Raw genomic sequence first — 12,845 nt, forward strand, 5'->3', positions numbered from 1 at the left:
AGGCGAGTTATGGAGCAAAAAATGTCAGATGTCAGTGCACACACACGTTATTTGTTTTGATGTGTGGCTGGACTCTCATAGGGTTCTTTAGTGTAACAGATGATGTTACAAGACACGCTCTCACGGTCCTTTTTTTCACGTTTCGCAAACGCCGGTGGATGCACTGCTGAAATGGTACATGCCATAGCGTACGAAACAATAGCGTCCTCTTGAATTATAATTTGTTGTTGTCGAACATAAAATGATTGCGTTTTTTTCCAACATGTGAGCTAATGGCGTGAATTGCTGTGTTCTGTAATGTTATTCCACGTGTATGAAAAGTTTGTAGTACACACATGCATGACAGTTTATTTATAAATACTGATTTGAACGGCAGGGATTCTCTGAAACCGCGTAATTTTGTCCATCAAACCGAAAGAAATGGCTTAACAGGTATGTTTGTTGTCGCAAAATAACAGCAGGTGGGGGGAGAGAGAGATGCAAATTGTATCCTTCAGTTGAACGTAAAATGTATACAAACTATAAGAAAATGGACTGTGCCCGTTTCTTGGAAACAGGACATTTAGTATCACCACGATTGTGTTTTCGTTTTTTTACAGGTGCTCAGTTATGGGAGGTGCACTGATGATGAATACATTTGTTAGAGTGAAGTGTTTTATCGCAGAACGAGAGGTGATCGCATGGGTGGTATGCTGGCACATTGGACAAACAGGGCGCTATCGAGCTACCGTCATCTATCTTGCTTCGTTCTGTGACCCCCGGCGTCGCGCGCTTTCCTGTACGACGGCGTCCTCGACATTGACCGAGTGCCTGGACCACGTGGACCTCTGGCAACGCCCACCTGTTGGGAAGCGGACTGAGAGCCTGCACGCAGAAGCCGTCGCAGCTGTCCATTTGAAAAAGTGATCTGGAGAGTTCTCCAGAATTTCATTATTGTTCCAGTCTTTCCGAGAAATACATTTACGGATTGCAGGAAGCACCCATCTGTAACTCACAAACTGCCACCAGATAGATCTCTTTGTGGACAAGGCAGAGCAGACCTACAGTGGGGAGAGGGAGGGAGGAGGGGAGATATGAGTGCCCAGTGGCTCTACACTGGTTACTCTGTGACCGCACATCCAGCAGAACGTACGTGCAACTGCCGCCCCTCTCCCCTGGTGCAGTCTTTTGAGAGGACGATTTTCACTTTTCCCCAGTACATGTGTAGCCACAGGACCCAGTGATTACGAGTGCTGGTGTTTTTCACTACAACTTTGGTGCGTAACTAGAACAGTGGAACATTTTCCACCAGTAGTGGTAGCGTGCGTTAGCATTCCTTAATTTCGGTCGCCTGGGCTGAAGGCTGATTGTTGAGCAACGTAATGGGAGTGTCTGCACTGAACTGTGACGTGAAACAGTCGCCAGCTGTAAGATTATTAAACTAATCTCTGTCCGACATCAGCACCTCATCAGTTGAACGCAATTCCCGCCAACGATAAAGATACTACCCTCCACTCCAGCGTTTTTTCCCCGCCAGCTTGTGGACAAAAGGATCATCCCTTGTAGAGCTTGAGTAAGTGTGCCACTAGTTTCGAGTGGTACTGAAAAATTTTTTCCCAGTAGGATGACGTCAGTTGTATGTCATCGTCAATTTTTAAGCTGTCTCGCGATTTCACGTGCCCTTTGTGTAGCGCTATGCACGTAGTTGTGTAATTATGACTGATCTTTATTATTAATTACGTAATTTGGACTGATCTTTACTTCAGTTTACCAACCAAAATAAATAAAGTACACAAAACTAACCTTCTTCTCCAGGATCTGGACAATTTCCATGTGGACTTGGGCTTTCCACCCAGAAGAATTGTGGTTCGATTCCCAGGAAGGCTACCGCCACTTTGAATTTCCTTCCAATTTCTGGGGGAGGGGTGGGACGTCAGCAAAGCCTTGGGACATCAGCAAAGCCTTTGGACAAGGAAATTCCCACTATTTTTAAATTCCTGCCATTTTTTAAAATTCGAAATTCTCGCCAAAATTCGAAATTCCCGCATATAGGGTAGGTGGTGGAATGGAGGGATGGGGTGGTGGTGGGGAGGGGGCCCAAGTGTTGGCTGGGGAAATCACATGTTGTCATCTGGGGGTGGGGGTGGGAGTAATTAATTTGCATATCAATTTGATATGAAACTTGCACCCGTACCACTATTACCACCACTGCCATATTGATTGAAATGCTGCCAAACGAAAGGCGAAGGCTATTTGTCTTAAATTCGAGATCAGATACATGCACATCTACAGGAGTATTCTGCAAATCACACTCAAGTTCCTGGGAGATGGTCCATCGAACCAGAGTCACAGTAATTCTCTATCAGTCCAATCCCGGAGAGCGCGCTGAGAAAACGAACTCATACATCTTTCTGTGTAACCTCTGCTCTCCCTTATTTTATTATGATGATCGTTTCTCCCTATGTAGGTTGACGTCAACAAAAGATTTTTACATTTGGAGGAGAAAGTTGGTTATGGAAATTTTATGAAAAGATTTCGCCGCAACGAGAAACGCCTTTGTTTGAATGACATCCACCCCAAATCGTGTGTCTTATCCTTGACATATTCTCCCCTATTTATCGATAATACAAAACGTGCTGCTCTTCTTTGAAGTTTCTCAATGTACTCCATTAATCGTGTCTGGTAAGGATACCACAATGCGCAGCAGTACTCCGAAAGACAAGTGTAGTGTACTTTAGCAGAAGTGTGCTGCCAATAAACGCAGTCTCTGGTTCGCCATCCCCACGACATTTTCTATGTGTTATTTCAATTTAACTTTTTACTAATTGTAATACCTACGTATTTAGCTGGATTTACGGCCTTTAAATTTGACTGATTTTTTTTTTTTTTTTTTTTTTTTTTTTTTTGTGTAACCGAAGTCTAATGGATTCCTTTCAGCACTCATGTGGATGACCTCACATTTTTCTTTATATAGGGTCGACTGCCAATTTTTGCACTATACAGATATCTTTTCTAAATCATTCAGCAATTGGTTTTGATCTTCTGATGACATAAGTAGACGATAAACGACAGCATCGTCTGCAAACAACCTAAGACGGCTGCTCAGATTGTCTCCTAAAATGTTTGTATGAATGAGGAATAGCAGAGGGCCTCTAACAATACCTTGGGGAATGCCAAAAACCACTTCTACTTTACTCGATGACTTTCCGTCAGTTACTACAAACTGTGATGTCACTGACAGTTAATAATGAGTCCAGTCGCTTAACTGAGGACATATTACATAAACACGGAGTTTGATTACAAGCCGCTTGTGAGGTACAGTGTCAAAAGGCATGTGGAGCTCTAGAAATACAGAATCAATTTGAAATCCCTTGTCAATAGCACGCAACACTTCGCGTGAGTGAAGAGCTTGTTGTGTTTCAGAACAACGATGTTTTCTAAATCCGTGTTGACTGTGTGTCAATAGACCGTTTCCTTCGAGGTAATTCATAATGTTCGAACACAGTATATGTTCCAAAATCCCTGCGTGCTACAGTACGTTCGTTAGTAACTCCCCTTGCTCGCTCAGCAAGTGGGGACTCACACAAATGCGCAGATAAAAATAAAGGGTTATGTGGTAAGTACTTAACATACATCACGTGAGAGACAACACCAACATTGGTGGACAGTTTTATCTTCGCAAGTCTCTTCCGCGCTCCCCCCCCCCCCCCCCCCCCCCCCCCGTTCTTTCCATAGTGCTGTCAAGTTTCCAGTAGCGATTTGTTATAACGACTGATCGTGGAAAGTGGTCTTACTTTTGTGCACTCAATAGAATATTGGTTAGATAACGTGGAGAGCCACACAAGCACGTTCCTATCCGTCGAGTGTTCTTCGAACCATTACTGAGTTTCATAACCCCCCGCCCACTCCGAGTGCCATCTCGCAAACCGGACGGGTCACGTCGTCCAGTCCAGTGTACGGAGCTGGACTCTGCAGGTGGTTTGTGGACACAGGTACGGCGAGAGCGAGCGAGTGCGGAGACACCGCAGCCAACGCAAGTAAGCGCGTGTCGGCCGGCGGACGCGTCAGCCTGTACTGTACAAGTACCACAGGGCAGCGCCTCCTGTAGTACGGGCTAACCACCTGTGTTCCGTCTCATCGCTGCTGTGCAGTGGAAACTGGGAGGGGGGGGGGGGGGGAGTGGATCTTCTCGTACTACACACCACGAACTTCAGTTTGCCATAGCTGGTCCAGATGCCTGCGGCAAATTGTCTACGACCATTATGAGATTTGGGGGCCTTAGCACGGTCCAGAGGAATGATAAAGCTGCGAAACAAGCAGTAATAGCGTTAATTTCTGGGGTGCAGTGATGAATTGTTGAGGGGGCGCTGCTGCAGCTGATACAATTCATGGGTAATGTCGGAAGTTGCCTGGTGCTGTTTGCTTAGGTGGCTATGGTGTACAGGACGGTACGAGTCAGCAGCGAAATGCCGCAAGACCAGAGCGTTCCTGCGTGAATGTGAGACGTCGTACACAGGCAGCCGAGGACGTCCATTACTGTTACATTCCGCTGTTGACAGTGAATTGCAGGAACGTCTACGTCTTCATTTAAACAGATAGCCCGCAAGTCACCGTACGGTGCGTGGCGGAGGGTACCCTATACCAGTAGTAGTCACTTCCGTTCCTGTTACACTCGCAGATAGAGAGACGGAAAAATGACGATGTATATGCCTCCGTATGAGCGCTGATGCCGCGTATTTTATCTTCGTGGACCTCACGCGCAATGTACGTTCGGCAGTGAGCTTAAAAGTGCCAGTTCTCTAAACTTTCTCAATAGTGTTTCTCGAAAAGAACAATTGTACGAGGGCGGTTCAGAAAGTAACCTCCGATTGGTCACAGTGAGGGTTGTGGGGGGAGTAGCGACGCCATCTGTGCGTTCACGCACTCAACAGGTCAGTCGGCATCAAGCCGTGGTCGAGTGAACGTCGTACCTGCGCTAGTTTAGTTTTTGTGGCAGTTTGAAATGTGTGCTGCAATAGAAAACCCCGCCAAATGTGAAGTGCGTGCTGTCATAAGGTTTTTTACAGCCAAAGGATATTCTGCAGCAGCTATTCATCGTGAGCTTTGTGCCGTGTACGGACCAAGAGTTATGAGTGAAGGAGTTGTCCGTGAATGGGTACGTTTATTTAAAAGTGGACGAGAAAACGTTCATGATGAAGAGAGGAGTGGTAGACCATCATTGGTGACTGACGAACTCGTTCAGACAGTTGATGCAAAAGTTCGTGAAAATCGACGTTTCTCAATGTCGGAGTTGTCTACTGGTTTTCCACAGATTTCTAAGACTCTCTTGTACGAGATAGTGACAGCAAGATTGGGTTACCGTAAGTTCTGTGCACGATGGGTGCCCACAATTCTTACCGACCACCACAAAACTCAAAGAATGGGCTCTGCATTAGACTTTCTGTCACGTTATGAGGACGAAGGAGAACCATTGTTAAACAGAATCGTGACCGGTGACGAAACCTGGATTAAGTACGTGAACCCTGAGACAAAAGAACAATCAAAGATGTGGGCACATTCAAATTCGCCTACCAAACCAAGAAAAGCCTCGCAAGATTTTTCTGCCAGAAAACTGATGGCAACGGTGTTTTGGGATTGGTTGAATTCATGGAACGTGGTACGACCATTAATCAAGACGTGTACTGTGAAACAATAAAAAAGTTACGACGGGCTATACAGAACAAACGCCGTGGTATGCTGACTTCCGGTATCGTTTTTTTGCACGATAACGCCCGTCCTCACTCTGCTCGCAGAACAACGGCCCTTATTGAGTCCTTCAAGTGGGACGTTATCAACCATCCACCTTACAGCCCAGACCTGGCGCCAAGTGATTATCACCTCTTCATGCATTTGAAGAAATGGCTCGGGTCACAGCGGTTTGATGACGACGAAGAGCTCAAAGATGCGGTCACAGGCTGGCTCCAGGCACAAGCGGGTGATTTTTATGCAGAAGGAATTTCAAAGCTTGTGAAGAGATACGATAAGTGCCTCAATCGCTATGGAGACTATGTAGGAAAATAGTGCAAAGATGTAGTTGTAAGATGTATATATTAAAATATTTTTATTTAACTTGGTGTATTTTTTTAAATCAACCGGAGGTTACTTTCTGAACGGCCCTCGTAAAACAGGTTCAAACACCGATTCTCTAAATTTTCTCAATAGCGTTTCCGAAAAAGTATTGTAGTAACCATCCGACTTCGGGTAAAATGGAATCACCACGTAAAACTGGTTGTGGGAAACGAAGATGATGGGCAGCGTATCTTTCGAAGAAAATGCAATGCAATTCATCCACGAAATGATAGTTGCTCATCGTTGTGGGACTGACACAGGGAGAGGCGAGGTGCGACGCCCAGCGCCGCGCTTCCTCGCCGTCGTCCGGTCCAGTGGGCGGCGCAGGCGCTCCAGAGACTTCCAGCCTCACGCCTACGCTTACTGCTCAGATCCAGCTGCACACGTTGCAGGAACGGCCGGGCGGCATATTACGTCCTCTCAGAGATGTCTTTCACAATGATCACGAGGAAAAAACTGTAGCAATTAGAGCTCAAAAGGGTGCTTAACAACAGCAGTTTTTCCCACTCACTGTTCCCGAATGGAACGGGGAGGGAGCAAATGACAATAAGTACTCTTTCCCACACACCGTAAAATGCAACTGCGGAATGTGGACGCAGGTGTGGAACAGGATGCATCCGCTTGCACCGTATGTCGTACCACGGCTGCAGTTCTGCAACGTCAAATTGTGTTCTGTTAATTAACAGAATTACTTTTTAATGTTTACTTTGCAATAGGCATATCAAAAAAGTTTTGCATCACCTCGGTTCCGAGAGTTCCGGAACCTGTATAGAAAATAGGAGTAGAGATCAACATAAACGTCATTTCTGTCCTTTTTATTGCTCATGAAAACCACACATCGCATGTTGTACCACCATACAGCGAGACCTTCACAGCTGGTGGTCCAGAGTGCTGTACACCCCGGTATCTTTAATACCCAGTAGCACGTCCTCTAGCACTGATGCATGCCTGTATTCGTCGTGGCATACTATTCACAAGTTCATCAAGTTACACTGCTGGTCCAGATTGTCCTACTCCTCAACAGCGATTCGGCGTACATCCCTCAGAGTGGTTGGTGGGTCACGTCGTCCATAAACAGCCCTTTCCAATCTGTCCCAGGCATGTTCGATACGGTTCACGTCTGGAGAACATGCTGGACATTCTAGTCGAGAGATGTCGTTATCCTGAATGAAGTCATTCACAGGATGTGCACGATGGGGGCGCGCATTGTCGTCCACGAAGACGAATGCCTCGCCAATATGCTGCCGATATGGTTGCACTATCGATCAGAAGATGGTATTTACGTGTCCTACAGCCGTTACGGCGCCTTCCATGGCCACCAGCGGCGTACGTCAGCCCACATCGTGCCACCCCAAAACAGCAAGGAACCTCCACCTTGCTGCACTCGCTGGACAGTGTGTCTAAGGCGTTCAGCCTGACCGGGTTGCCTCCTAACACGTCTCCGACGATTGTCTGGTTCGAGCCAAATGCGACACTCATCGGTGAAGAGAACGTGATGTCAATCCTGAGCTCGCCATGGACGTCGGGAGTGAAGTTGCGCATCATGCAAATCCTATTGCGCACAGTTTGAGTCTTAACACGACGTCTTGTGGCTGCACGAAAAGTATTATTCATGATGGTAGCGTTGCTGTTAGGGTTCCTCCGAGCCATAATCTGTAGGTAGCAGTCATCTAATGCAGTAGTAGTCCTTGGGCGGTCTGAGCGAGGCATGTCATCGACAGTTCCTGTCTCTCTGTATTTCCTCCATGTCCGAACAACATCGCTTTGGTTCACGCCGAGACGCCTGGACACTTCCCTTGTTGAGAGCCCTTCCTGGCACAAAGTAACAATGCGGACGCGATCGAACCGCGGTATTGACCGTCTAGGCATGGTTGAACTACAGACAACACGAGTCGTGTACCTCCTTCCCGGTGGAATGACTGAAACTGATCGGCTGTCGGATCCTCTCCGTCTAATAGGCACGGCTCGTGCATGGTTGTTTACATTTTTGGGCGGGTTTAGTGACATCTCTGAACAGTCAAAGCGACTGTGTGTGTGATACAAGTCAACGTCTATCTTCAGGAGTTCTGGGAACCAGGGTGATGCAAAACTTTTTTTGATATGTTTATACAGACTGGCTGCCCTGTAAATGGCAATTTTTTTTACATTTTTCTTGGCACCGTTTACACAGTATGTTCCAAGTTCCTGTTACAAGCATTCTACTAAGGTCTGAAGCTCCTTTTTTCGTTCTTTCGTGTTTGCGATTTAAAAACTGGGTTGTTTTGGAAATCAGCCTTATGCAAACACAATTAGTTTATTCTTATATTTACCCAGACATGTTTCGACTCCAATGTGTTATCTTCTGTAGGTCAATTTTTTTTTTATTTCTTAAAATTACGTAGTTAACTGAATTGTGTTGTTATATATCGATTTTAGTGCTCATTTTCATTTTTTTTCTTTTTTTTTTTTTTACAGCCTGTCATCTGCAAATTTATCCGTCCTGTTTCGTTGTTCCTGGTTGGTGTCTCAATAAGCTGCTATTTAAGCATTGCTTTCACTCAGTTTTTACAAATTTCCGCTCACTACTTCCCCTCACATGCACTTAGACAAATTGTGGCGAAAAGTCATCCAAGCAGACATTTCTGACAACACACTCAGTGAGAGGTTTCATGTTATAACATGAAACCTGAGTGTGTAAGGTGTCATGTTATAACATGACACCTGGGTGTGTGAGGTTAGAAGACGCTCGTGAGAAACGGTGTCGAAAGCCTCCTGAAAATCTAAAAATATGGAGTCAATGTGACATCCCTTGTCGATAGCACTCATTACTTCATTAGTATAAAGAGCTAGTTGTGTTTCGCAAGAACGATATTTTCCGAATCCGTGCTATGTGGCAGTAAATCGTTTTCTTCGAGGTACTTCACAATGTTCGAATACAGTATATGTTCCAAAACCCTACTGCAAATCGACGTTAGTGATATGGGTATGAAATTCAGCGGATAACTCCTATTTCCCTTTTTGGGTATTGGTGTGACTTGAGCAAATTTCCAGTCTTTAGGTACAGAACGTTCTGTGAGCGAGCGGTTGTATATAATTGCTAAATATGGAACTATTGCATCTGCATACTCTGAAAGGAATCTGACTGGTATACCATATGGACCGAAAGCCTTGGCTTTATTAAGTGATTTAAGCTGCTTTGCCACACAGAGGATATCTACTTCTATGTTTATCATCTTCGCAGTTGTTCTTGATTGGAATTCGGGAATATTTACTTCGTCTTTTTTGGTGAAAGAGTTTCGGAAAACCGTGTTTAATAACTCTGCTTTGATGACACTGTCGTCAGTGAATTCACTATTGTTATGGCGCAGTGGAGGTATTGGTTGCGTCTTGCTACTGGTGTGCTTTATATATGACCGGAATTTCTTTGGGTTTTCTGCCAGATTCGGAGGCAGAGTTTCGTTGTGCTAATTATTACAAGCATCTCGCATTGAAGCACACGCTATATTTCGAACTTTTACAAAACTGTGCCAATCTTCGGAATATTGCGTTGTGTTAAATTTGGCATGCTTTTTTCGTTGCTTCTGCAACAGCGATCTGACCCGTCTTGTGTACCATGGGGTATCAGTACCATCACTTATTAATTTATGTGGTATATATCTCTCAATTGCCGTCGATACTATCTCTTTGAAATCATTCCACATCTTTTCTACGCTTACATGATCAGATCGGAAATAGTGGAGACTGTCTCTTAAAAAGGCGTTAAGAGCATTTTTATCAGCTTTTTTTAAATAGATGCACTTTGCGTTTCTTTTTGATGGTTGTGGGTGTTAGGGTATTCAGCCCAGCAGCAACTGCCTTGTGGTATCTAATCCCTTGTTTTCGTCATGATACTCCCTATCTGTCCAGGATTATTTGTTGCTAAGAGGTCAAGTTTGCTTTCGCAACCATTTACGCTTCGAGTAGGCTCATGAACTAATTGTTCAAAATAATTTTCTGAGAAAGCATTCAGTACAATTTCTGATGACGTTTTATGCTTGCCGCCGGCTTTAAACATATAATTTTTCCAGCATATCGAGGGTGGATTAATGTCGCTACCAACTATAATTGTATCAGTGGGGTACCTATTTGAAATGAGACTCAAGTTATCTTTGAACTGTTCATCAACTATTTCTTCTGAGTCGGGGGTCCGTAAAACGATCCAATTAATAGTTTAGTCCCAACTGTCAAGCATAACCTCTACCCATACTATTTCGGAGGAACTATCTGCTTCAATTTCACTACAAGGCAGATTACTTCTGACAGCAATAAATACTCCACCACCAACTGTATTTAATCTATCCTTTCTGAACTCTGTTAGATCGTTTGAAAAAATTTCGGCTGGACTTATGTCCGGCTTTAGCCAGCTTTTTGTACCTATAACTATTTGAGCTTCAGTGTTTTCTATTAGGGCTTGGTGCCTTGGTGCCTTGGTTCTTTCCCAACACAGCTACGGCAATTTACAACTACAATAACGATCGTTTCTTCAACTAGTTTTGTGTGTTTTACCTGCCCCCTTTTAGACTGACGCCCTGTGTGTGGTTTCCTGAGACCCCCTAACCTAAAAAACCGTCCAGTCCCTTCCATACAGCGCCCGCTACCCGTGTAACCGCTTCCCGTGTGTAGTGGACTCCTGACCTATTAAGCGGAACCCGGGAACCCGCCAACCTATGGCGCAAGTCAAGGAATCTGCAGGCTACACGGTCACAGAACCGCCTGAGCCTCTGATTCAGACCCTCCTCTCGGCTCTACACCAAAGGACCACAGTCGATTCTATCAACGGTGCTGCAGATGGTGAGCTCCATCGTAATCTCGCAAGCAAGACTCGCAGTCTTTACCATTTCCGCTAACCGCCCGAAACCAGACAGAATCTCCTCCGATCCAAAGCGACACACTTCATTGGTACCGACATGGGCTACCACCTGCAGTTTACAGGAAAAGTATTCGAATCACTCGTGCATTAACTGAAATGTTATTATCTACATCTGCATGTACATCTATACTCTGAAAACCACCTGTGAAGTGGTGATTAGTGTTTCTTCCGATTCCATTCACGTAGGGAGCGCGTATAGAATGATTGTTTCTTAATGCCTCTGTACCCGTTGTAATTATTCTGATCTTGTCCTCACGATCCCGATGTAAGCGATGCATAGGGAGTTGTAGTATATCCGTAGAGTAATCATTTAAAGCCGGTTCTTGAAACTTAGTATACTTCCTCTGGATAGTTGACGTCTGTCTTCAAGAGTCTGCCAGTTGAGTTCCTTGAGCTCCACTGCAACACTTTTCCCAGGGGTCAAACAAACCTGTGACCATTTCTGCTGCCCTTCTCTGTATACGTTCAATATGCCCTGTTACCACTGTTTAGTATGGCTCTCACACACTTGAGCAATATGCTAGAATGGGTCGCGCAAGATATTTGTAAGTAGTCTCCTTTGTACACTAATTGCGCTTCCCCAGTATTCCACCAATAAGTCGAATTTTCCATTTTCTTTACCCATGGCGAAATCTGTGTGATCGTTCCATTCCATATCCCTACAAAGTGCTACATCCAGATATTTGTATGAGTTGGCCGATTCCGTCTGTGACTCACTGACAGTACACTCATAGGATACTACGGTTTTTCGTTCTATGAAATGCACAGTTTTACATTTCTGAACATTTAAGACAATTTGACAACTTTTGCACCACTTTGAAATCTTATCATGATCTGACTGAATATTTATATGCAGCCTCTTTCAGACGGTACTTCGGCCGGCGGGAGTGGCCGTGCGGTTCTGGGCGCTGCAGTCTGGAACCGAGCGACCGCTACGGTCGCAGGTTCGAATCCTGCCTCGGGCAAGGATGTGTGTGATGTCCTTAGGTTAGCTAGGTTTAATTAGTTCTAAGTTCTAGGCGACTGATGACCTCAGAAGTTAAGTCGCATAGTGCTCAGAGCCATTTTCAGACGGTACTTCAATATAGATAACTGCGTCATCTACAAACAGTGTGAGGTTACAATGCTAATAGTAACGTCAGACTTTCCGCAGTAATGCGTTTGTCTGTAGTGAAGTACTATCTGAAAGAACCTGCATATTGATTCTTGATAACGAGTCAAGAAGGTGTAGAGATTAGCAACTGGCTTTAAATGTTCAGAATTGTAAAATTGCGCACTTCACAAAACGGAAAAACGTAATATCCTATGACGGTACTGTCAGTGAGTCACGTATGGAACCGACAACTCGTACAGATACCTGGGTGACTCGCGCTTTGTAGGGAATCGAAACGGAAAAGTCGCGCAGACTCGACGTTCGCACGGCAGCCGCGGGCGCCAGCGTGGCGGTAGATCGCAGCCTCGGTGGTGGTGGTGGTGGTGGTGGTGGTGTTGTGGGGGTGGGGGTGAGGGTGGGTGGGGGGCGGCCCTCTGCCGTCTGCCGTCTGCTCTCGCTGCCGGCAGGCGCATCTCCTCGCGGCATTCGGTCTGTTGAATCTTTCGTTGTGCATAGGAATGTAGACAGTTTTACTGCTACCTATCTCGTGTGGCTGCATCCAAATGCTAAGTATTTGCATATACGAGCATCTTCTTGCCAAGTCGAGGTTGCAGTTTTAATGCTTACAAGGAAAACTACCCAGTACTCCCCCCCTCAGATTTAATGGTAAGATGGCCCAGTGCTTAGCAGGTAAAAAAACTGAACACAGGTCAAACATGGAACCAGGAAGAAGGTGTACTGAACTGTGGGAAAAGAACGCAAAACAGAGACAATGGA

General features: G+C 45.3%; 1 protein-coding gene across 1 annotated transcript in view; it reads right to left on the bottom strand.

Annotated features, from left to right (window-relative positions):
* LOC124594689 (proline-rich protein 36-like) overlaps nt 1-12,554 on the bottom strand; it is a 67,264-nt gene extending 54,710 nt beyond the window's left edge. Inside the window, exon 1 of the mRNA XM_047133055.1 lies at nt 12,383-12,554. Coding sequence (XP_046989011.1) covers nt 12,383-12,554 — 172 coding nt within the window. The remainder of the gene's footprint in view (nt 1-12,382) is intronic.
* Nucleotides 12,555-12,845: the final 291 nt, after the last annotated feature.

Source organism: Schistocerca americana, chromosome 2 (genome assembly GCF_021461395.2).
Source record: "Schistocerca americana isolate TAMUIC-IGC-003095 chromosome 2, iqSchAmer2.1, whole genome shotgun sequence".
NCBI classification, from domain to species: domain Eukaryota; kingdom Metazoa; phylum Arthropoda; class Insecta; order Orthoptera; family Acrididae; genus Schistocerca; species Schistocerca americana.